The sequence below is a fragment of the Chiloscyllium plagiosum genome, chromosome 39 (genome assembly GCF_004010195.1).
Source record: "Chiloscyllium plagiosum isolate BGI_BamShark_2017 chromosome 39, ASM401019v2, whole genome shotgun sequence".
In the NCBI taxonomy this organism is placed as follows: domain Eukaryota; kingdom Metazoa; phylum Chordata; class Chondrichthyes; order Orectolobiformes; family Hemiscylliidae; genus Chiloscyllium; species Chiloscyllium plagiosum.
This window is the reverse complement of record NC_057748.1, coordinates 1,132,302-1,156,497: the sequence shown is the minus strand read 5'-3', so window position 1 is coordinate 1,156,497 and position 24,196 is coordinate 1,132,302. Positions and strand designations below refer to the sequence as shown.

Below are 24,196 nucleotides of genomic sequence, written 5' to 3'. Positions count from 1 at the left end.
TAAGAATTTTAAAATTGAGGCACTGAAGTACTGGAAGCAGTAACACAGGGTCAATGAGTAATCAAAACTTGATGAGGGATAACACATGAGCAGAAGGTTGTTGAATCATCTAGTTTTTGGACTGTGGAGAATGGAAGGCCAATATTGGAAGAACCAAGATTGGAAATAAAAAAAAAGCTTTCAGTGTTAGATGAGCAATGTTACAAGGGTGGAGGTACTTAATTTTTGTGAGGAACAGAATTAAGTCAGAAGCTCAACTGCAGGTTGAATATTGTGCTAAGATTGCAAACAACCTGGTTCAGTTGAACAGAATGGGCACCAAAGTTGTTAAAGGGAAGCGACAGCATTGTGACAGGGACTGAAGATAATGACTTCAGTCTCTTCAATGTTTAATGGGAGAAAACATGTTAACAATACATTCTTGTGACAACTGTGACTTGCTGAATAAACTAGAAATACCCATAACTAATAACATGCAGAGTTAACAAGGTAAAGAAAACTGCAATCACAAAATGAATACGCAGAAAGCCTGGTGTTATATTCAATAGGTGGTACCTTTGCACAGGGTATTGCAGGAGTGTGAAATACATCACAGGGTCTCTGACTAATGGTGGGCTGCGTACTAAAGTATTTACTGAATTCCTACCTCTTTTTCACCTTTCTTTTTCCTTGTCACCGCAGACAAAGTTTCCATTTCACTTTCAAAAAGGTCAACCTGGGAGCAAAAAGATGATTATCTTCACATATTTACATGGCATTGCATGAGGCTCAAAAATAAATTAACTGTGTTGAAAAGAAATTCAAAATTAAATTAGCCAAATTGACTCACCTGCATATTTAATGTGTCTATCGTATTCTGAAATGAAAGACAGATCTTGAAAAAACAGGTTTGCACAATTAATTAGAATCCCTCTCCAATTGTCAATATTTTACATATTTTACTCTCAGGACTGCTCATCAAAAAGCCTTGCAAGGCAAACAGACCATACACTGATCTGCCATTTAGTAGGGATATAATTACAACTCAGATGGGCCTAGTGGTGCAGTGGTCCCCAACTCAGAGCCAGGAGGCCCAGGATCAAATCCCACCCACTTCAGTGGTGTATCATAACATCTTCAGACTAGTTAATTAGAAAATATTACCTATTTCTCAAGCAGAAGATCTGGGTTCATGTCCCACCTGCCCTAGAGTGTGTCATTACATGTCCAAACTAGCCGGTTAACTTTAGCAGAGTGGTGCAGCGGGAGTGTGCTGAGTCCATAAGTCAGAGCTCAATAGATTCAAATCATCCTCTGATATTTACTGTCTCATAACTCCCAAAACAACATTTGCTGCCTTTGCCATTAATCTGATGTCACATGGCGTAATGGATAATGCATCTGATTTTGGGGTGGATTGTGATGTTATCAGAATATTGCAAATTTGGGTCCTGTTGTGATTTTTTTTGGTGCTCTTGCAGTGGTCACGTCCCTATCTCTAAGACAGAAGGCCAGGTTCTAGTCCTACCTTTTTCAGGGGTGTCATTACATATCTGAACAGGTTGTTTAAAAACATTTATAACTGCAACATAGATGTGTCTTGTAGCACAGCAGCAGTGTCCTTATCTCAGGGCCAGAAGATCTGGTTCATGCCTCACCTGCCTGCTATGTGCTATCGCATGTCTAAACAGGTTGATTAAAATAACTATAATTGTAAAATAACTATAATTGCAACAAAGTCATAGGCAAAGCACTAAACCAACATCTCAATATACCAGCTAGTCATGAAATCAGTGAAATAGTTTATCAACTCTCAGGCTACCCTCTTCATTTCCAGATTTATGCAATCTGTTTTAAATTTGACATTTCTGTTGATCTATACTTTTTAATAATTCCAGCTAATTAGAAAGTGACATAATAACAATGTTGACATGGACCATTTAACTTGAGTCAGCAAAACCCATCTAACATCTCCCCTGTGGACTCTGACTGATGGTTAGTTCATTACCCTCTCCTTCATGCACACTCTGCTGGTCACTGTCCTCTGCAGCTGCACTTGTGGAAAGACAAGATGATAGTGATTCCACAGAGTAAAACTAGAAGTGAAGACTTCCTGAATGACAGCAGCAAAGAAACTGCCTCAGAGCTGAGTGTGTAGAGGCACTGCTGGCATCAGGTCTGTGCATAAAAACATTTATGCAGTGCCATTAATTTGGTAAGTTATCCCAGGGCAAGGAGGAGGTAACAATGATGCCGAAGAAACTTGTACAAGAAAGAAAATACTAATAAAAGAAAACTGAGGATAAATAAAATCAAAATAACAGAAAATAAAGGAAGCAACCCCCCAAAACATAGAAAAAAATTAACAAAAAGATGCAAATGAAGAAAAAGCAGCCAGAGAATCTAGTAGTGCTCCCAAAAACGTAGGACTTCAAACATGGCACACTGTTTTCTTTTCGGCTCCAAGATGAGAGTACTGGGAGCAGCAATGGACTTATTGAGCTGGCCTGAGCTGCATTAGCACTGGCCCACTGAAAAGCACCTGGACTACACTGGCATCACTCACCGTCAGCCATTGACAGATTTCTTCCTTTTCCTTCTGTGCGGGATCCACCTTCGTCGCTGATCCCAGCCCTTCTTTAGAATAGGCTTTGGTCTTCGTTTCTCTCTCCACTATCTTGAACCTTTCCATTTGCTTTATAGAGAAGATTTAAATACTTGAACCATAAATTGAGATTTAGAAACCACACTCTTCATTCTTTACACTCACTGCCTCATATCAGTTGACCAAGACAAACCACAGATTTCTTGGCGACTGGCTGATGGAGTTATACTTGCAATGAAGTGGTGAGTTTTCCTCCTTTCACTCAATAATCTCAAAGCAATACAGAACAAGACCATGAGATCATAAGATGTAAGAACAGAAGTAGGCCATTCAACCCACTGAGTCTGCTCTGCCATACAATGAGATCATGGTTGATTTCATGATCCTCAACTCCACCTTCCCAACTTTTCCCCATTATTCTTGATTGTCTTATTGGCTAAAAAAATCTGAGTGACTCCCTATTCTGAGATTATGCCCTCAGGGCCTACACTCTCCCAAAGAGCAAATAATCTCTCTGCATCTATTCTGTCAAGCCCCCTAAGAATCGTATATATTTCAATAAGGTCGCCTCTCATTTTTCTAAACGCCAATGAGAACAAGGCCAACTTATGCAACCTCTCCTCATAAGAAAATCCCCCATATCCAGGATCAACCTAGTTAACCTTCTCTGGATTCCTTCCAATGCTAATATATCTTCCCTTTGAATAAGAAGACCAACCAAACTCTCAATAGGTGAGGATAAGGGATTAGAGTGTCAGGATGACACCCAGCACTCAAACCTGGATATCACTCGTTGAGGGTGCAATGGAACCAAAAACCTGGACACAAATATATAAATTATCATTGCAGTAAGGCATTAAACTCATCCTTCATTAAAACGTAAGCATTAAAGTACATGCAGAAATTAAAGAATTCCCCTTGTTAAGGCCAACCAAAATTCAGCATGTGATCATGTCACACATATGCATCACTGCCATTAGTACTCAGGACCCATGTGTTTCTGGGCTTTTTCTCCTACAGTTTCAGTGAGATCTACAACAAAACCATAGTTTCCCAGTTTCAGTTTGCATTTTTGACTTAAACTGACACTGTCCTTAACTAGGTCAGGCAGCATCCAAGGAGCAGGAGAATCGACGTTTCACCTGAAACATTGATTCTCCTGCTCCTTGGATGCTGCCTGACCTGCTGTGCTTTTCCAGCAACACATTTTCAGCTCTGATCTCCAGCATCTGCAGTCCTCACTTTCTCCTACTGTCCTTAACTAATACATCCCATTCAGTGTACTTCATACGGAATGCAGGGACAAGTCCATGTGAATCTCCTGAGAACAGACGGGAAGTAGGGCTGAATAGAGTGGATTATTTAAAATCATTTGGTCCTACAGAACTTGATTACTGCAGAAACAAGAAACATTGAAGTTTTTTGACTTCCAAAATTTGCAAACGTACCATAAAGGGGAAAACCAACATTTACGCTGATTCGAGAAGAGATGCTGATTGAATGGTATTAAGTTCTACATTGTTCATGGCAAGTTCTTGACCAATCAGCATCCATTTGCCAATCAATCAATAGTCTCCTCTCAATAAGCATAAACATTAGTTTTTCCGTTTAATGGTCCATTTGTGAATTGTCCTGATGAGTGCAAGTCAAAAAACTTCGACAAAATGTATCTTGGTTTAAGAGTGAAACTGTGTTAAATACTACAGTGTGGATTAGGCAGAAATAGAGCTCAGGAAAAGAGATAATGAAGCGATGACACAAAATGATTCAATATCAGCGTAGCTAGTGGGACTAAAGGGAAGATATTCTTATGCAACAGCCAAAAAGCAAGGAAAAAAATTACAAAATTCAGCACAAGAGCAGATAGAAACCAGCAAATTTTCTGGTTGACGCTGTGTTCCAATCTATGCCTTACTGTTTGATGCATAAACAAAGTCACAGTAAAGCAACACAAAGACTTGCCAGAAAATGCCCTGACCACCTGCAGTGGAGTAAGGACATGCTGTTGTACAGAATACATGATGTGAGTGTGGTACAGAACGGTGTCAGAGGTACTCCAAATGATGCGATAGAGCAAACAGGCACTGTAAAGTGCAGCAATGGTACATTACCGTTTCAATTAACTTTCGGTTTTCTTGTAGCTGCCTCTTGTCTTTGATTTCGTTGGAGGCCACCCATGTCTTTATTTGGTCTCGCAACCTCTGCGGACAGAACAGAACAAAGTTAAACCACTGGTAGGGAGACAATGATATCAAACTTGCTGCCCTTGTATTCAAACTTACAACAGACTGATCCAAGGCCTTTTCAAGAAATGGAAAGTCTGTAAATGCACTGCATCAAGACTTTAAAGCTGAACAGAAAAATCAGATGAGACTGGTCTAACCCTGGGGATTCCTGGGATAACTATTCTGTACTGGCAGGACTACTTAAAAGTTTCCTTATTTGTAATTTTGTTTGAATGCCAATAATTTCCACTGTGTGCTATTTTTAGCAAATGCATTAACACATTCACAAATATTTCTGTGGTACAGTTTCAATGATGCCAGCATCTCATTTTGTTTTAATGTAGATATTCAACACTCACCTTGAGTTGAGTTAGAGATTAAAAAAGCAGGATTTAAAGTAACAAAAACTATTTTCATAATATCAGATTCTTTTCCAATCTGTGTAAACTGACTTTAAGAGGCAGCATTTATTTCAAATAGGTTCAAACTTAGAAAAAGGTTAATTCAAACTTTACATTTTTAGTAAAGTTGTATAAGAAAATACAACCAGATCAATGATTTGGTATGGACTGTAAATTAATTGTTCATTTTACTACCTTTGAAAGCTTATCTAGTCAATAACTTACCTGTTTATTAAATCCATTTCCAATTCAATTTTAATCCCCCGAAGTAACTGGACCTGTCACCCAGAGGCTGCAGACGTGTGTGTGAGACCTCCAAGCAGCAGATGCAGCACCTCAGCACAACTCATCAGCCTCTGATACACACAAAGGCAATGAGTCCAAGAGAATCATAGAATGTTGAGAGGCTGCTCTGTTGTGTCATAATTCACTAATTCTGACAAAGGTCAAGCGATTCATACTCTCACTAGAAGCTTGATTCTCTGCTACACTCTAAGAAAGGAACCCCTTTTATGATCTATCTAGCTGTTTGTCCCATTGTTGAGTTCTCCTACTCAGCTTTTAATTTTACTCATCAGTAACATGTGGTGTAACATAATGGCATCTTTACATTGTGGCAGAAAACTAAGAAGTCAATGCTAGAAAATGAAGTATATGTCACATTTAAAGAAGACTTGAACCGTACCAGCTCATCACCCGTCTCTACCATTTTTGTTGGAATTTTGCTTGCTGTGCTTGAAATAGCTGCTGAATTGATCGTAAATCTTTACCATAATTCATTGTATAAAGTGTGAGAATGATTTTGAATCTGCTGTCACTGAGCTGCAGCATACTTTAAAACTCCCCACATAAAAGCTGAAAGAGACGGGGGCATGAAGTGACAGTGACTACCCTTGAAACAAGGCAGCATTGGACCAAGTATGGCACCAAGGAATCAGGGGAAACTCTCTGCTGGTTGGTGTCATATCTAGCACAATGGAAGACAGTTGTGATTATTGGAGATCAAACATATCAGTTTCAAAACATTCTCATAATGCACCTTGATTCAACCATCTTCAGCTACTGTGTCATTGACCTTTCCTCTGTCACTTTTCATTAGATGTTGCTCAACTCCATTAGTAAGCCCTCAGATACTGAAGCAGTTCGTGTTTGAACGCAGCAAGACTCGACAACATTCAGGTATGGGCTAATAAATGGCAAATAACATTCACACCATACATGCGCTCGAGAACACCCACCTCCAACAAGAGAGATTTAAAAGATCTTCCTGATGATATTTCCATCACTGAATCCCCCAGCATCAACATTCTGGGGACTACTATTAACCGGGACTGAACTGGACCAGACATATAAATACTGTTGCTACAAGAGAAGATCAGAGCTTAGAAATTCTGAAGTATTTCATCATTGACTCCATAAAGCCTGTCCACCACCCATAAGACACAAATCAGGAATGTGATGGAATACTTTCTATTTACCTGGGTGTGTACAGTCCCCACAAAAAAACTCGACAACACACAATGAGAAAACTTTCTGTTTGGTGCTGGGTCCACTATTTTGTCATTTACATAAATGATTTGGATGTGAGCATAAGGGGTACAGTTAGTAAATTTGCAGATGACACCAAAATTGGAGGTGTAGTGGACAGCGAAGAGGGTTACCTCAGATTACAACAGGATCTTGACCAGATGGGCTAATGCGGTAAGAAGTGGCAGATGGAGTTTACTTCAGATAAATGCAAGGTGCTGCATTTTGGGAAATCAAATCTTAGCAGGACTTATACACTTCATGGTAAGGTCCTAGGGAGTGTTGCTGAACAAAGAGACCTTGGAGTGCAGGTTCATAACTCCTTCAAAGTGGAGTCGCAGGTAGATAGGATAGTGAAGAAGGCGTTTGGTATGCTTTCTTTTATTGGTCAGAGTATTAAGTACAGGACTTGGGAGGTCATGTTGCGGCTGTGCAGGACATTAGTTAGGCCACTGTTGGAATATTGTGTGCAATTCTGGTCTCCTTCCTATCGGAATGATGTTGTGAAACTTGAAAGGGTTCATTAAAGATTTACAAGGATGTTGCCAGGGTTGGAGGATTTGAGCTATTGGGAGAGGCTGAACAGGCTGGAGCTGTTTTCCCTGGAGCGTCGAAGGTTGAGGGGTGACCTTATAGAGGTTTACAAAATCATGAGGGGCATGGATAGGATAAATAGACAAAATCTTTTCCCTAGGGTTGGGGAGTCCAGAATTAGAGGGCATAGGTTTATGGTGAGAGGGGAAAGATGTAAAAGAGACCTAAGGGGCAACTTTTTCACACAGAGGGTGGTATGTGTATGGAATGAGCTGTCAGAGGAAGTGGTGGATGCTGGAACAATTGCAACATTTAAACGGCATTTGGATGGATATATGAATAGGAAGGGTTTTGGAGGGATATGGGCCGGGTGCTGGCAGGTAAGACTAGATTGGGTTGGGATATCTGGTCGGCATGGACGGGTTGGACCAAAGGGTGTTTCCATGCTGTACTTCTTTATGACTCTATGATTGGCAGCCCAGCCACCCACTTAAACATTCACTGCCCTCACCACTGACACATAATGGTAGCAGTGTATACCATATATAGAATATACTGGAGTATTTCACTAAGGCACCTTCAACAGCATTATTCCAAACTCACAACCCTCTACCACATGGAAGGAAAGGGCAACAGACACATGGGAAGACCATTACCTGTAAATTCCTCTCCAAACCACATGCATAACCCTTACTTGGAAATATATCACCATTCCTTTATTGTCACTGGATCATTATCCTGTACCTCTCTTCCTCAAAAATATCATGGGAATGCCCACACTTGCAATATTCAATTTGGCTGCTCAGTACCACTTTCTCAAGTGCATTATGGAAGATAAACAGAAGCTGGCCTCACCAACAATGCTCTAAAGAATTTAAAAAGGTACCCAACTTTGAAGATAAGGAAACATTATTTTTACAAAGATACAAGCTGTTTTGAAGCGATCAGCTGAGTAAATGCAGTGACCTGACTGCATATTACTCCTTCTGGTAGAGTCATGTTCTGCAAAATAAAAGCCTTCACTTTGGGCCCTTCCTCTCACCTGTAGTTTTTTAATTTCTTTCTTCAGGTCAGCTTCATATTTTTCCTTCTGATTTGCGTTCGCTGCACTGTGAACCTGTTTATAAGAAGATGCCGTTAAATGGGCAGTGTTGTCACTGTTAACCAAACCCTTAATGGTATGTGTCACTAGTTCAGTATTTAGCTTTGCTCTGTGAAGTAGGAACAGCTAAATCGCATTTTGACAACCCAGATCAAGCCACCAAGACTCTGCTTACAGCAGATCACTGACTTTCTATCACAAAAACATGAAATTGATCAATTCAGTTTCCTGTGTTTTAGTTTGTGCTATATTTAGACATCATAAAAACTTCAACTGGTTATTTAAGAATTGTCTCTTAACTAATATTTAAGTTTTCCAGTTGGATTTCCTCCACAGTCAATTTCTGCGAACACCGCTCTTCTGTCTAAAACTCACATTGTGGATTCTTTAATTGACATGAAACTATCAGACTGATAGTTTTAAAGCTCACGTGCATTGCATCAGAAGTCTTGAACTGTCTGTACCTGAATAGTTAATCACTCACTTTGCAAGCTAATGAAATGTTCAGCGGTATGAATCGATAATACACACTATATTTAGCAACTGAATTTGGAATATTTTACTGGCCTTAATAAATAGAAGAAGCATTTTTGCTCACATCCATATTCGACAGTCCATTCTGGCTACCTTCCAGTTATGACATGAATGCAACCCATAAATGAAATCCCATTAGTTACAATCCACATTGTAACAGTGGTATGGTGGGTCAATTGTTAGCACTGTTGCCTCACAGCACAATGGATCCATGTTCGAATCCAACCTCGGGTGACTGTCTGTGTGGAGTTTGTACATTCTTCCCATGTCTGCGTGGGTCTCCACCGGGTGTTCCGCTTTCCTTCCAAAGTCTAAAGATGTGCAGGTTAGGTGGATTAGCCATAGGAAAATTGCCCATAGAGATGGGAAGGCTAGGTGAATTAGGCATGGGAAATGCAGAGTTACAGGGATAGGGTGGGGGTTGGGTCTGGATGGATGCTGTTTGGAGGGTCAGTGTGGACTTGATAGGCCAAGTGGCCTGCTTCCACACTATAGAGATTCTAATATTCAATATCAGAATCCTCAAGCTCTCCATCACTGTCACTTACCTGCCATTAGTTTAGAGATTGTAGAGGTTTTCCTGATTCTATACAAGACAGGAGAGGGTAAACTTAATTCTACATCAGGGAGTAACAGCATCTGTTGCTGGAAGGACATAAGCTTGGAAGCCTTAAAATAGTGAGTTTGTGTAAAATTACTCAGATTGGTAAATGAAAATAAATTAGCCATGAAGTACAAACTCAACAAATTATACACGACTTAAAAAAAATGGAAAGAACCTCAGAATACCATCATACAAAACCATAAAGTTATAGCCACCGGTAACTGGGGAGCAGCTAGTTCTTACAATTCTGTGGCATCTACAATCATATAGCAGTTTCAAGAGAGGACTGAAATACCACAAACAGAATTTAATTTTAACAATTCAAATTATTCTTTCTGCCCTCAGATCTCATAATCTCACCGTCATCGGGTAAGGCCCCACACCATAATGTCAAGCCAGGTTGGAGAAGAGAAAAAGGGTGAAGCAAAAAGAATGAACAAAAAGAGCAGAGATTTAAGACAACTGAAAGAAAAGGAAGACACAGAGATGAAGAAAACCTGGACTCACCAATAATGGTGTCCTTTGCCCTCAAAGCGCAATATTAGATCATCACAGGGCAACTTTCAAATCTAACAGAGGTGAAGAACACCCTATATTCCTGGGAGTTTCTCCAGAAATTCTTGTCATCAGTAATTTTTCCTTTGTCAAATTAAACTTGGTTGAGTTATATACCAGCTTTTAGTTCTATATACTACCAAATTTTCTCTTTCTAGTCACACAAGAGATTCCTTCAAACGTGGTAACACTTCCCTCTTCAGCCTTTCGTATCTAGTTTAGTTTCCTTAATAAAAAAAAAAATCATAGGTGCAATGTTAATTCTTTCTGTTTTACAACAAAAAGCACAAATTGTACCCTGATGTTATGGGACAAGAATATCAGAAAATGCTGCTAACAAAGCCTGTGGTTTGTGTAAGCAGTTAATTGTCAAAAATATTTATTAAATTTCAAAAATGATTGCTTCTTGAAAGGACTCTTGAGAAACAGGGCCAAAAGTGCCTGCTGATGACAAGAGATGACTGGATCAACAGATGCAATTAGCTTTCCTGAAGAAATTTTGATTATTAATTTTGCTGTTGAGACACACAAATATAAGAAATTACTTATTGTGAGATGTAAAACCTTTAATGGTTTGTTCTCAATCACGATAACAGAAAAGAAGCACATCCGCATGTGAATAACCGAGAGGGATCTGATCTCACCCTGCCGCAAAATGGAAGCAGCCAATTTTTGACCAACTCTACCTTTTGCCAGATGTCTTCGAAGGTTTCTACACCCTCGCTGACTTTCTTCAGACAGCGATCAATTTCCCCTGCATGACAGCAAATTGAAGTTGTTAACATTTCTTTTGAATTTCAGTATCCACTGTGAGCTCATAGCATTAATTATATTTTACATTAACCTTAAAACCGATGGAAAAAAATTAATAAAACAAAGAACTGCAAATACTAGAGAGTTGAAGCAAAAACAGAAATTGTTGACAAAACTCAGCAATTCTGTATCTGTGGGAAGAAAGGAGAATTAACACTTCGAGTCTGGTGACTTTACCTCTAATCAAACGCTTAAAGGAAACTTTCAGATAAACCCCAGGTACACACAACCATGTTATGAATGCCCACTTTGCTTTCATCAAAGGAGAATGGACTTTTTCAAAGTTTAGATACACAGAAATATTCCACAGTATCCCAAAAACTAAAACTCTTTTGCAAACCATGCTTTTCTTCACTGGAACACAAATAATTCTCACTTCCTCACTGCTCCTTCGTCTCAAAATCTCTGGGCCTACATCCACACAACTCCCTGCGCATAGTAACAGCAGCATTTCCTCACTGTCACCTCAACCCCGGCTCACTGTCTTTCACCCCCTCGTCACTGTCGCCGCACACCTGGATATTTCCCAGAGCCCTTGGATCCAACTGAAATCTTTATTTTATTGATTTTTGAGAAGATTTGTAGCTCATGTTGATGATAAGTATGTAAGTTAGCTCACTGAGCTTGAAGGTTTGTTTTCAGACATTTTGTCACCATACTAGGTAACGTTATCACTGAGAGCCTCCGGTGAAGCACTGGTGCTATGTCTTGCCTCTCTATTTATAGGTCTTGGTTTCTTAAGGTGGGTGAAGTCATTTCTGGCTCTTTTTTTCAAGGGAAGGTTGATAGGATCTAAATTGATGTGTTTATTGATAGAATTCTGGTTAGAATGCCTCTAAGAATTTTTGTGCATGTCTCTGTTTCACCTGAACTAGGATGCGTGTGTTGTCTGAGTCAAAGTGGTGTCCTTCTTTGGCTGTATGTATAGAAACTAGTGATATGGGTCGTGTCTTTTGGTGGTCAGTTGGTGTTCATGTATCCTGGTGGCAAGTTTCCTGCTAGTTTGTTCGATGTAGTGTTTTGTCTGATGTAAATGACTTTAGTTTTGCTGGTAGTATCTAATGGATCATTTCGGTTCATTAGTCACTGTTTAAGTGTGTTGGTAGGTTTGTGGGCTACCATTATGCCAAGGAGTCTGAGTAGTCTGGAAGTCATTTCCGATATGTCTTTGATGTAAAGTAATGTGGGTATAGGTTTTGGTTGCATTGAGTCTGCTTGTCTGAAAAAAAAAGAAATGACATCACCCACCTTAAGAAACCAAGACCTATAAATACTGAGGTGGGATATACCACCAGTGCTTTACTGGAGACTCTCGCTGATGGTGTTATGTAGTATAGTGATGAAACATCTGAAAACAAACCTTCAAGCTCAGCGAGCTAACTTACATACTTATCCCTGTTTTATGTTTACTGCAAATAATACATTTGAGACTCAGGATTTAGTGTTTTTTTCAAAAATAGCAACTGCTGGAAAATCTCAGCAGTTCTGGTAACATCTATTGGAAGAGAAATAGTTAACATTTTGAATCCGATATTATCCTCCTTCAGAAGTCAGCTATTCAACATGCAAATATGCAAACATATATACAAGATTTCAGATCAGACGGACAAGAACCAGAATGACTGCACTGACAGTGTTAATTCCCTCCTTTCCCAAGAAAATACAATAATCCCCACTGATATCTTACCCTGCAACTTCCTTTTATCAGCCATGACTGAACGACCAGTCAATGCCTTAAAACCATGCTCCAGAGCGCTGTAACAAATAAAACATTTGTAATTAGTGACCATGGAAAACATCATTAAAAAATAAGCATTAGGATTAAGCACACAGTAGAATTTTAAACAGATAGCCAATACACAAGGACTGTAAACAGAGACATAACCCAGACACAACTGTGACAGAGGCATAGTTCTGTGCAAGTATTAGATTGAACAATGTATCAGACTGTAACAAAGAGACAGCCCGACACACTGCAACATAGACACTAGAGGCCGACACTGTGCAATCAACGGACACTACAGGCTGACACTGCAACAGACACAATTCAACACACTAACTGAACACAGCAACAAGCACACAACATTGCAATCTGACACACAACATAGACACTGCATTATTTAAAAAGGTGTTGCTTTATACAGCAGTTCATCTCTATAACAGACATCTCAAATATTCTCGCCGTGTCTGCATGGCTTTCCTCCAGGTGCAAGTGAGGACTGCAGATGCTGGAGATCAGGGCTGAACAATGTGTTGCTGGAAAAGTGCAGCAGGTCAGGCAGCATCCAAGGAGCAGCAGAATCGACGTTTCGGGCACAAGCCCTTCTTCAGGAATGAGGAAGCTGTGCTAAGCAGGCTAAGATAAAAGGTAGGGAGGAGGGACTTGGGGGAGGGGCGTTGGGAATGTGATAGGTGGAAGGAGGTTAAGGTGAGGGTGATAGGCCAGAGAGGGGGTGGGTGCGGAGAGGTTGGGGAAGAAGATTGCAGGTCAGGAAGGCGGTGCTGAGTCTTAGGGTTGGGACTGAGATAAGGTGGGGGGAGGGGAAATGCGGAAGCTGGAGAAATCTGCAGTCATCCCCTGTGGTTGGAGGGTTCAGAGGTGGAAGGTGAGGCGCTCTTCCTCCAGGCGTCGTGTTGCCATGGTCTGGTGATGGAGGAGGCCAAGACCCTGCATGTCCTTGGTGGAGTGGGAGGGGGAGTTAAAGTGTTCAGCCACGAGGCGGTTGGGTTGGTTGGTGCGTGTGTCCCAGAGGTGTTCTCTGAAACGTTCCGCAAGTAGGCGGCCTGTCTCCCTAATATAGATGAGGCCACATCGGGTGCAGCGGATGCAGTAAATGATGTGTTTGGAGGTGCAGGTGAATTTGTGACGGACATGGAAGGATCCCTTGGGGCCTTGGAGGGAAGTGAGGGGGGTGGTGGGCGCAGGAGCGGGAAGTGGAAGAGATGCGGTGGAGGGCATCGTCGACCACGTCGGGGGGGAAATTGCGGTCCTTGAAGAAGGAGGCCATCTGGGTTGTGCGTTTTTGGAGACCACGTCGGGAGACCACGTCGGGAGACCACGTCCACCGCATCTCTTCCACTTCCCGCTCCTCTGCCCTTGAATCCCGCCCCTCCAATCGCCACCAGGACAGAACCCCACTGGTCCTCACCTACCACCCCACCAACCTTCAGATACATCGTATCATCCTTCGTCATTTCCGCCACCTCCAAACAGATCCCACCACCAAGATATCTTTCCCTCCCCTCCCCTATCAGCGTTCCGGAAAGACCACTCCCTCCGCGACTCCCTCGTCAGATCCACACACCCCCTCCAACCCAACCTCCACTCCCGGTACCTTCCCCTGCAACTGCAAGAAATGCAAGACATGCGCCCACACATCCCCCCTCACTTCCCCCCAAGGCCCCAAGGGATCCTTCCATATCCATCACAAATTCACTTGCACCTCCACACACATTATTTACTGCATCCGCTGCAACCGATGTGGCCTCCTCTACATTGGGGAGACAGGCCGTCTACTTGCAGAATGTTTCAGAGAACACCTCTGGAACACCCGCACCAACCAACCCACCCACCCCGTGGCTGAACACTTTAACTCCCCCTCCCACTCCGTCAAAGACATGCAGGTCCTTGGCCTTCTCCATCGCCAGACCATGACAACACAACACCTCATCTTCTGCCTAGGAATCCTCCAACCACAAGGGATGAATGCAGATTTCTCCAGCTTCCTCATTTCCCCTCCCCCCACCTTATCTTAGTCCCAACCCTCGGACTCAGCACCGCCTTCTTGACTTGCAATCTTCTTCCCGACTTCTCCGCCCCCACTCCCTCTCCGGCCTATCACCCTCCTTCCACCTATCGCATTCCCAATACTACTCCCCCAAGTCCCTCCTCCCTTCCTTTTACCGTAGCCTGCTTGGTACAGCTTCCTCATTCGTGAAGAAGGGCTTGTGCCCGAAACGTTGATTCTGCTGCTCCTTGGATGCTGCCTGACCTGCTGCACTTTTCCAGCAACACATTTTTCAGCTCTTTCCTCCAGGTGCTCCAGTTTCCTCCTGCAATACATAAAGGAGTTCAGGTCAGGTGAATTGTCCATGCTAAATTGCCTATAGTGTGAGGTGCATTATTTGGGGGTAAATATAGGGTAGGGAAGTAGGTCTTGTTTGGACATTCTTCGGAGGGTCGGTGTGGACTTGTTGGGCTGAAGGGCCTGTTTCATTTCTGTAGGGAATGTATTCTAATCTAATCTAATCACTGCAAAAAAGTGATTGTCAATACAGCAAATACTGCAACACGTTGCAAATCATACAGGTGTTCACTGAGGGAATAACATTGGTCAAGACAGCATGAGAACACCCTGACCATCTTCAAACTATTTTTTAAGACTTTCACATTCACCGAAATCACCAGAGAAGGAAGACAAGAACTTAGCAATGTATCAGGTGCCAGCTCAGGTTATTTGTTTGAATCTTCGAGCAGGGCTTTAACGTACAACCTCCAACCTCACAGACATGAGTTCTACCACTTAAACACTGTGATATTCCATTGGGATGCCTGCCATGATTAGATGAAAACAGGAGTTAGTAGGGAGATTACATTTAGGGAAACAGATTACACAATGGCATCGATTGGAAGAGATTTTCAATCAGATATATGCTAACAGAAAAAAGATTTAACATGTTTGGTATTGATGTACCAATCAGAAGCACTATAACACTTGTCTATAAAGGAAAGCTGCGTGAGAGATGACTCTGAAAGTACACGTATAAGTTTTCATCTCATGCAGAGCATGATTGTCTACAACTGGAAGGGGAGGGAATAAACAGAAGGAGGCTGTCTCCTGGGATTTGGTAATCAATCCAGGGAATCAACTGCATCATAAACCTGGAATATGATGCGACCTGAGCCTCCTTAATTGATTTTTTTCTAACTTTTACAATGACTTCCATCTAAATCCTGCAACTGAATAAGAGCATTGACTTCCTGCCAAGTGACTAATACTTTTATCATTCATTCCCTTTGTCCTTCAGTTACGTTTACACTATAAATGCAGAGTAAATCTCAGTTATGTTGCACAGCATCATAACATATGCTGCAGTTATTTCCAGAGCATCTTGAATAGTTACAATCTTTTATAATTTTCATAGAATGACTACAGTAAAGAAAAATAGGCCACTTATCCTCTCTGCAAAGAGTTACCCACCTAATCCCATTATCGTGTCCTTTATCTCTAGCTCTGTAAATAACTTTTTCCAGATAATTGTCAAAATCTTTCTTAAAAATCACAATTAATACTGCATTTACCACTGTGATAGACAATGCATTCCAGATCCTACCAAATATTATATATATTTGACACGTGTGCAGTACCATGTACATGAGTCAAATTCAATTGCAGGTCCTACTGAGACCTTGAGTTTCTCCAGCAATTTCTGTTTTTGATTCAGGTCTTCATCCACAGTTCTTCATTTTATTGCTGGTCCCTTTTGTTGTTCATAAGCAACAGCCTGGTTCAATTAGCCCACAAGTGCAAAATCAAAACCCAAAATACAACATGCACTGTTGGATGTGATTCTGCATTTTGGCTGCATTTGCTGAGTAGTCCGGAATGTACTAACAATCTATTTAGACAATTAGTTGAGCTCATAACATAGTTTATTTACACTTCTGGAAGTGACATATATTCTCAAGGAATATGTTCTCAACTTGCAATTTCTGTGAGAATTACCTGAGAGCTTGAGGAACATGTTGCTTTCTCCTTGGCAACATCTGAGCCAATCGCTGTCAGGCTATCAATCGAACAGCACCTTTTCTCCTCGAGTATAAATTGTTATGATCATTCGAAATTTTGCATTCTTGTGTAATCCTGATGCGGACATGACAAAAACCTATGGCAACATGTCTCTTTTCAACAACATAACGTATGTTATAAACAGGCATTTTGACATTGAGAGATCATAATTACGAAATGTGTGGGCAAATTATCCCACAGTTAACTGTTCCTTTCAAACAGTTCCTTGATCCCAAATTCTGGGTAATTATACATAATAAGCTCATTGATCAAACATAACCTATTCTTAATGAATTAAAATAACTGGGTAAATAATTTACTTTTGGGGAATACACGTTTGGAAGGATATCAAGACCTTGATACCGTGCTGATGGGATTTAGTCAGGATAAGGCACTCCACAGTTAAATAGGGACTGGAGAAGCTCAGGTTGTTCTCCTTGGAGTAGAGAATTTGATGAAGGAGCTCAACATCCTGAATGATTTCAAGAGTAAATAAGAAGAAAATATCTTCAATAACAGAAGGATCAGATTACATATTTTTGGAGATTAATGAAATCATGAGGAATCATTTTTTTAATGATTGCAGAATGATAAGCACTATTCACAACTCTTCAGTACGAAAGTAGACTCTGTCCAAATGCAACAAGCCCTGGACAATCCAGGCTTGGGCTGATAAGTAGTAAATAACATCTCTGCCACACAAGTGCTAGGCAATGACCATCTCCAAGAAGAGAGAATCTAACCAACGTCCCATGACATTCAGTAGAAGTACCATTACTAAATCTCCCAATATCAATATCCATGGAGTTATCATTGACCAGAAAATGTATTGAACCAGCCTATAAGTACTGCGGCTACAAGAGCATATTACAGGCTAGAAATACTGCAGCAAGTAATTCAACTCCCAACTCCTCAAAGCCTGTCCATCATCTGTAAGGCACCAAATAACGGTATGATGGAATACTCCCCACTTGTCTGGATAAGTTCAGATCAATATCACTTAAGAAACTTGCCACCATCCAGGACAAAGCAACCCGCTTGACTGATACCATATCCACATTCACTCATTCCCTGCATCATTGATGCTTAGTAGCAGCAATGTTTACCACAAGATGCCCTGCAGAAATTCGGCAAGACTCTTTTAACAGCATATCCCAAACAAGTGACAACTATCATCAAGAAAGGCAAGGGAAGCAGATACATGAAAACACCATCACTGCCAAGTCCCTCTTAAAATACACATTATCCTGGCTTGGAATTATATCGCCATTCCTTCAGAATCTGTGGTGCAAAATCCTGCCTAACAGCACCATGGGTGTACCTACACCAAACAGAGTGCAGCAGTTCAAAGCAGAAGTGACAGTCAAAATCCCATAAACAGAAACAAAATGAATTATCAAATGAAAAGCTCTGGTGATATTCAATTTGGGAAGAATGCTAGCCAAGATTCTAAAACTCCTTTGTTTTTCTTCTTGTTGTTCATAGAATCAATTATAGTCACCTGATTAGACAGAAAAAAAATCAGTTTCAATGGGCGGCACGGTGGCTCAGTGGTTAGTACTGCTGCCTCTCAGCGCCAGGGACCCAGGTTCGATTCCAGCCATGGGCGACAGTCTGTATGGAGTTTGCACATTCTCCCCGTGTCTGTGTGGGTTTCCTCCGGGTGCTCCAGTTTCCTCCGACATTCCAAAGACGTGCAGGTCAGGTGAATTGGCCATATTAAATTATCCATAGTCTTAGGCGCATTAGTCAGAGAGAAATAGGTCTGGATGGTTTACTCTTCGGTGTGGAACTGTTGGGTCGAAGGGCCTGTTTCCACACTGTAAGGAATCTAATCTAATCTAATCTAAAACACTTCATCTCAAACATGAAGTCAATGCAGGTCAAAGTAAAATCTTTTGTCATGGGCTATTACCTAAACCAAAGGAAAATGTTTCAAACATCAATCTACACAGCATCACTATAGAAATTCCTCAGCAAAGTTTCCATGCACCAACCACTGAAAGCTGTTTCATCAATTACCATAGCTTTTACATTAGGTCAGGAGCTGGGAGCTGACAAGTGCATTCAGAATCCTACATGAATGAACATATTATAGACTGCAACACTATGATGTTGCCCGTGGCGTACAGAAGACCCTACAAGATTTAACATCTTTAAAAGATATTAATGCTATTCTGATATGGATGAACTGTCAGAAGACAGACTGACTGTAGCTTGTGCTCCAGCATTTCCTATCTTAGCCTTTCCAAACTGCCGTGACGTTCACTGGTCATCCTGGAAAATTGTTGCCTTTAAGGGACCATCATAGACTTTCAAGTGATCCTATAAGGTTAATATGACCACTGCCTGAGCAATCATAGAGTCACAGAGATGTACAGCACAGAAATAGACACTTTGGTCTAACTCATCCATGCCGACCAGATATCCCAACCTAATCTAGTCCCATTTGCCATCACCTGGCCCATATCTCTTTAAATCCTTCCTATCCATATACCCAGTCAGATGCCTTTTAAATGCTGTAATTGTACCAGCCTCCACCACTTCCTCTGGCAGCTCATTCCATACATGCACCACTTCTGCGTGAAAAAGTTGCCCCTTAGGTCCATTTTACATGTTTCCCCTCTCACCCTGAACCAATGTCCTCTAGTTCTGAACTACTCCACCCCAAGGAAAAGACTGTGTCTATTTATCCTATCCACGCCCCTCATGATTTTATAAACCTCTATATGGTCACCTTCAGCCTCTGACGCTCCAGGGAATACAGCCCCACCCAATTCAGCCTCTCACTTTAGCTCAGATCCTCCAATTCTTTTGAAGAAGCAATTGCCAACAGGTGTGGCTGGTTCTATTGCAACCTGCAAGCAATATTTTTAGATGTATTGCCATCTTCAAAAACATCAAAATGTTATTTTATATTTTTACTTCAGAAGATGGAAAATAAAAAAAAGTCTGCATGTAGAATACCAAACCTGTAGTGAGAGAAATAACTAGTCGCCAATGTGGAATCTTAAGTTTGTAACTGCACCACATAATGCAGTAAAGTTGACAACAAAACAAAAAAATGAACCAACCCATTCTGGCTTACCACAAGGACTTGAATAAAATCATCACTGGATTGGAATACTGGAACTCCTTATGTAACAAAAGTTGTGAGAGCACCATTTCAATTTACTATACCAGGCTGTTGTCAGTAATGGACGTTTCTCCAATTAATCTTGGTTCTAAACTTATAACAATACTGTCATACAGCAGAGATTTATGTTTTCTCTGAAGCATATAAATGTAGAAACTGAAGGTTGCATTCTTGGCTGACAGTTCAAAAACAGGAAAGTTTCAAATTAACAGGAAATTCAGTGATACCAAATTTTCCACAGTTCGATGATAATTTTATCTGCCATGCAGTAAAGTTAAACAGGTAAAATTTTTGCATATTTTACTTTTCACAAAAACAGTGAAAAGAAAAAATGTGTCTCTATTTAACATGCATGGCCTCACAGCAGAAAGACTGGCCTGGTCCAATGGCCTATACACCACAATTTTAATTTGTTTTGCACCTTTAATGTTGATAAGCATTCCAGTGACGTTAAACATTCTGACTCAGTTGATGCAAGAATCTGTGACATTGAACCAATATATAACCACATAAACAAACTGCCTGACACTGGGCTTTATTCAAATTTGTTTCGGGTGTGTGTACTCTGTGTTTGGAGTACCATTAGGAACATTGTTTGTTCAAAGTTTGTGAGAAGATTTGTAGCTTGGGTGCTCGTGGTTGTGTTCGCCGAGCTGGGAATTTGTGTTGCAGACATTTCATCCCCTGTCTAGGTGACATCCTCAAAACTCCCAAGCACTGAGGATGTCACCTAGACAGGGGACGAAACGTCTGCAACACAAATTCCCAGCTTGGCGAACAGAACCACAACAACATTGTTTGTATTTTGTATTGTGTGTATTAAATAGAAGGGGGAGGGTGGGGGCAAGATTATAGTTTTATTTCTGAGAGTTGCTCTTGTAAGCTTGGTGAGAAACCTGAGGGCAGTTTGGTTACATTAATTTTTAATGAGGTTTTTCAACTCTTAAAATGAAGTGAGATGGACTAGTAGTTTTGTCTTGAAAAAGATACAGTAAAAAAATGTACACCACAATCAGGAACCCCTCAGCCTTCTTTGCTATAATGAAAACAACCCCAACCTACCTAATCACACTTCATAGCTGAATCGCCGCAGTTTCAGGCAGCATCCTGGGAATCTCCTCTATCCCCTCTCGCATGCAATCATATTCTTCCTCTCCTGGTGACCAGAATTGCACATAGTGCTCTAGCTGTGCACCACAGATTCTGAAGGAATGGCGATATAATTCCAAGCCAGGATAATGTGTATTTTAATCTTACACAGATTCATCATAACCTCCAATGGCTTGACTAACAAAAGCAAATATCCCAATATGCCCTGTTAACCACTTTATTCATGTGTTGCTTTCAAGGATCTGTGGATACATACACCGAGGTACCTCTGATCCTCTGCACTTCTTAGGGTCTCACATTTTTCATGTACTCTGTTGGCTTGTTAGTCTTCCCAAAGAACATTACCTCACACTTCTCAGGATTAAATTTCATTTCCCACTATTCAGCCCAACTGACCAGCTTGTCTAAATATTTCTGTAGTCTAAGGCTTTCCTCTTTGCTATTTAGCACGCCACCAATTTTTGTGTCATCTGCAAACCTTCTACATTCATGTCTAAATACACTACGAACAGTAAAGGACCCAGTCCCAAGTCTTGCTGCACACCAATGCACATGGCTTCCAGTCACAAAAACAACCTTCAACAATCACACCCTTCCTGCTGAGTCAATTTTGGATCCAATTTGCCAAACTGTCCTGGATCCCATGGACTCTTATTTTATTGACCAGTCTCCTATGCAATACCTTGCCAAAAGCCTTACCAAAGTCCATATAGACTACATCTACTACACTATCCTCGTGCACACATCTAGCAGTCCCACAAAATACTGATTCCCCAAACAAAGTTATGCTTGATTAATTCTTGCCTCTCTAAGTTGAGTTAATTCTGTCCCTCAGAAATTGTTTTCCCAAGAGTTTCCCCACCACTTATGTTAGATTCACTGCCTATAGATCCATATCACCTTCCTTGAACGAGCTATCCCCCAATTCTCTGGCATCACTCTGTCCAGTAAGGATTTGAAAATTAATGTCATAGCCCCTGCAACCTAGACCATAAGACATAGGATTGGAAGTAAGGCCATTCGGCCCATCGAGTCCACTCCGCCATTTAATCATGGCTGATGTGCATTTCAGCTCCACTTACCAGCGTTCTCCCCGTAGCCCTTAATTCCTCTAGACAACAAGAATCTATCAATCTCGACCTTGAAGACATTTAGCGTCCCGGCTTCCACTGCACTCCGTGGCAATGAATTCCACAGGCCCACCACTCTCTGGCTGAAGAAATGTCTCCGCATTTCTGTTCTGAAATGACCCCTCTAATTCTAAGGCTGTGTCCACGGGTCCTAGTCTCCTCGTTTAACTGAAACAATTTCCTAGCATCCACCTTTTCCAAGCCATGTATTATTTTGTACGTCTCTATTAAGTCTCCCCTTAATCTTCTAAACTCCAACGAATACAATCCCAGTATCCTCAGCCGTTCCTCATACTTTAGACCTGTCATTCCAGGGATCATCCGTGTGAATCTCCGCTGGACACGTTCCAGTGCCAGTATGTCCTTCCTGAGGTGTGGGGACCAAAACTGGACACAGTACTCCAAATGGGGCCTAACCAGAGCTTTATAAAGTCTTAGTAGTACATCTCTGCTTTTATATTCCAACCCTCTTGAGATAAGAGACAACAGACAGAGACAAGAAGACGAAGAAGAATTAGATACGAAGAAGAAGAAGACGACGACGAAGACGACGACGACGACGAAGACGAAGACGACGATGAAGACGAAGACGAAGCAGAAGAAGACGACGAAGACGACAAAGACGAAGACGAAAACGATGAAGACGAAGAAGAAGACGAAGAAGACGAGGACGAAGAGGAGGACGAAGAGGAGGACGAGGACGAAGACAAAGAAGAAGACGACGAAGACGACGAAGACGACGAAGACGACGAAGACGACGAAGACGACGAAGACGACGAAGACGACGAAGACGACGAAGACGACGAAGACGACGAAGACGACGAAGACGACGAAGACGACGAAGACGACGAAGACGACGAAGACGACGAAGACGACGAAGACGACGAAGACGACGAAGACGACGAAGACGACGAAGACGACGAAGACGACGAAGACGACGAAGACGACGAAGACGACGAAGACGACGAAGACGACGAAGACGACGAAGACGACGAAGACGACGAAGACGACGAAGACGACGAAGACGACGAAGACGACGAAGACGACGAAGACGACGAAGACGACGAAGACGACGAAGACGACGAAGACGACGAAGACGACGAAGACGACGAAAAAGACGACGAAAAAGACGACAAAGAAGACGACGACGAAGACGACGACGAAGACGACGAAGACGAAGAAAAAGACGACGAAGACGACGAGGAGACGAAGAAGACGAGGAAGACGAAGAAGAAGAAGAAGAAGAAGATGAAGACGAAGACATAGAAGATGAAGAAGACGAAGAAGACGAAGACGAAGAAGACGAAGACTAAGAAGAAGACGACGAAGACAACGACCAAGACGACAATGAAGTAGAAGACGATGACGATGACGAAGACGATGACCAAGGCGACGAAGAAGAAGACGACGAAGACGACGAAGAAGAAGACGAGGACAAAGAGGAGGACGAGGACGAGGACGAGGACGAAGACGAGGACGAGGATGAGGACGAAGAAGAAGACGAAGAAGAAGACGAAGAAGAAGACGAAGAAGAAGACGAAGAAGAAGACGAAGAAGAAGACGAAGAAGAAGACGAAGAAGAAGACGAAGAAGAAGACGAAGAAGAAGACGAAGAAGAAGACGAAGAAGAAGACGAAGAAGAAGACGAAGAAGAAGACGAAGAAGAAGACGAAGAAGAAGACGAAGAAGAAGACGAAGAAGAAGACGAAGAAGAAGACGAAGAAGAAGACGAAGAAGAAGACGAAGAAGAAGACGAAGAAGAAGACGAAGAAGAAGACGAAGAAGAAGACGAAGAAGAAGACGAAGAAGAAGACGAAGAAGAAGACGAAGAAGAAGACGAAGAAGAAGACGAAGAAGAAGACGAAGAAGAAGACGAAGAAGAAGACGAAGAAGAAGACGAAGAAGAAGACGAAGAAGAAGACGAAGAAGAAGACGAAGAAGAAGACGAAGAAGAAGACGAAGAAGAAGACGAAGAAGAAGACGAAGAAGAAGACGAAGAAGAAGACGAAGAAGAAGACGAAGACGAAGACGACGAAGACGATGAAGACGAAGAAAAAGACGAGGAAGAAGATGACGAAGACGACGACGACGAAGACGAAGAAAAAGACGAGGAAGAAGATGACGAAGACGACGACGAAGACGACGAAGACGA

General features: G+C 41.6%; 1 protein-coding gene across 6 annotated transcripts in view; it reads right to left on the bottom strand.

The window, feature by feature from the left end:
• LOC122542084 (CCR4-NOT transcription complex subunit 3-like) overlaps positions 1-24,196 on the bottom strand; it is an 89,387-nt gene that overhangs the window by 31,705 nt on the left and 33,486 nt on the right. For 2 of the 6 annotated variants that reach the window (XM_043679421.1, XM_043679425.1), the window contains exons 1-8: positions 16,606-16,621; positions 12,567-12,634; positions 10,753-10,820; positions 8,314-8,388; positions 4,696-4,785; positions 2,546-2,674; positions 830-874; positions 647-715 (exon numbers count right to left, since the gene is read on the bottom strand). In XM_043679421.1, the coding sequence (XP_043535356.1) occupies positions 647-715; positions 830-874; positions 2,546-2,674; positions 4,696-4,785; positions 8,314-8,388; positions 10,753-10,820; positions 12,567-12,591 (501 nt within the window). In that variant the 5' untranslated portion in view covers positions 12,592-12,634; positions 16,606-16,621. Of the gene's footprint in view, positions 1-646; positions 716-829; positions 875-2,545; positions 2,675-4,695; positions 4,786-8,313; positions 8,389-10,752; positions 10,821-12,566; positions 12,635-16,605; positions 16,622-24,196 lie in introns of those variants that run through there. The other 4 variants (XM_043679423.1, XM_043679422.1, XM_043679426.1 and 1 more) reach the window with 4 other exon arrangements.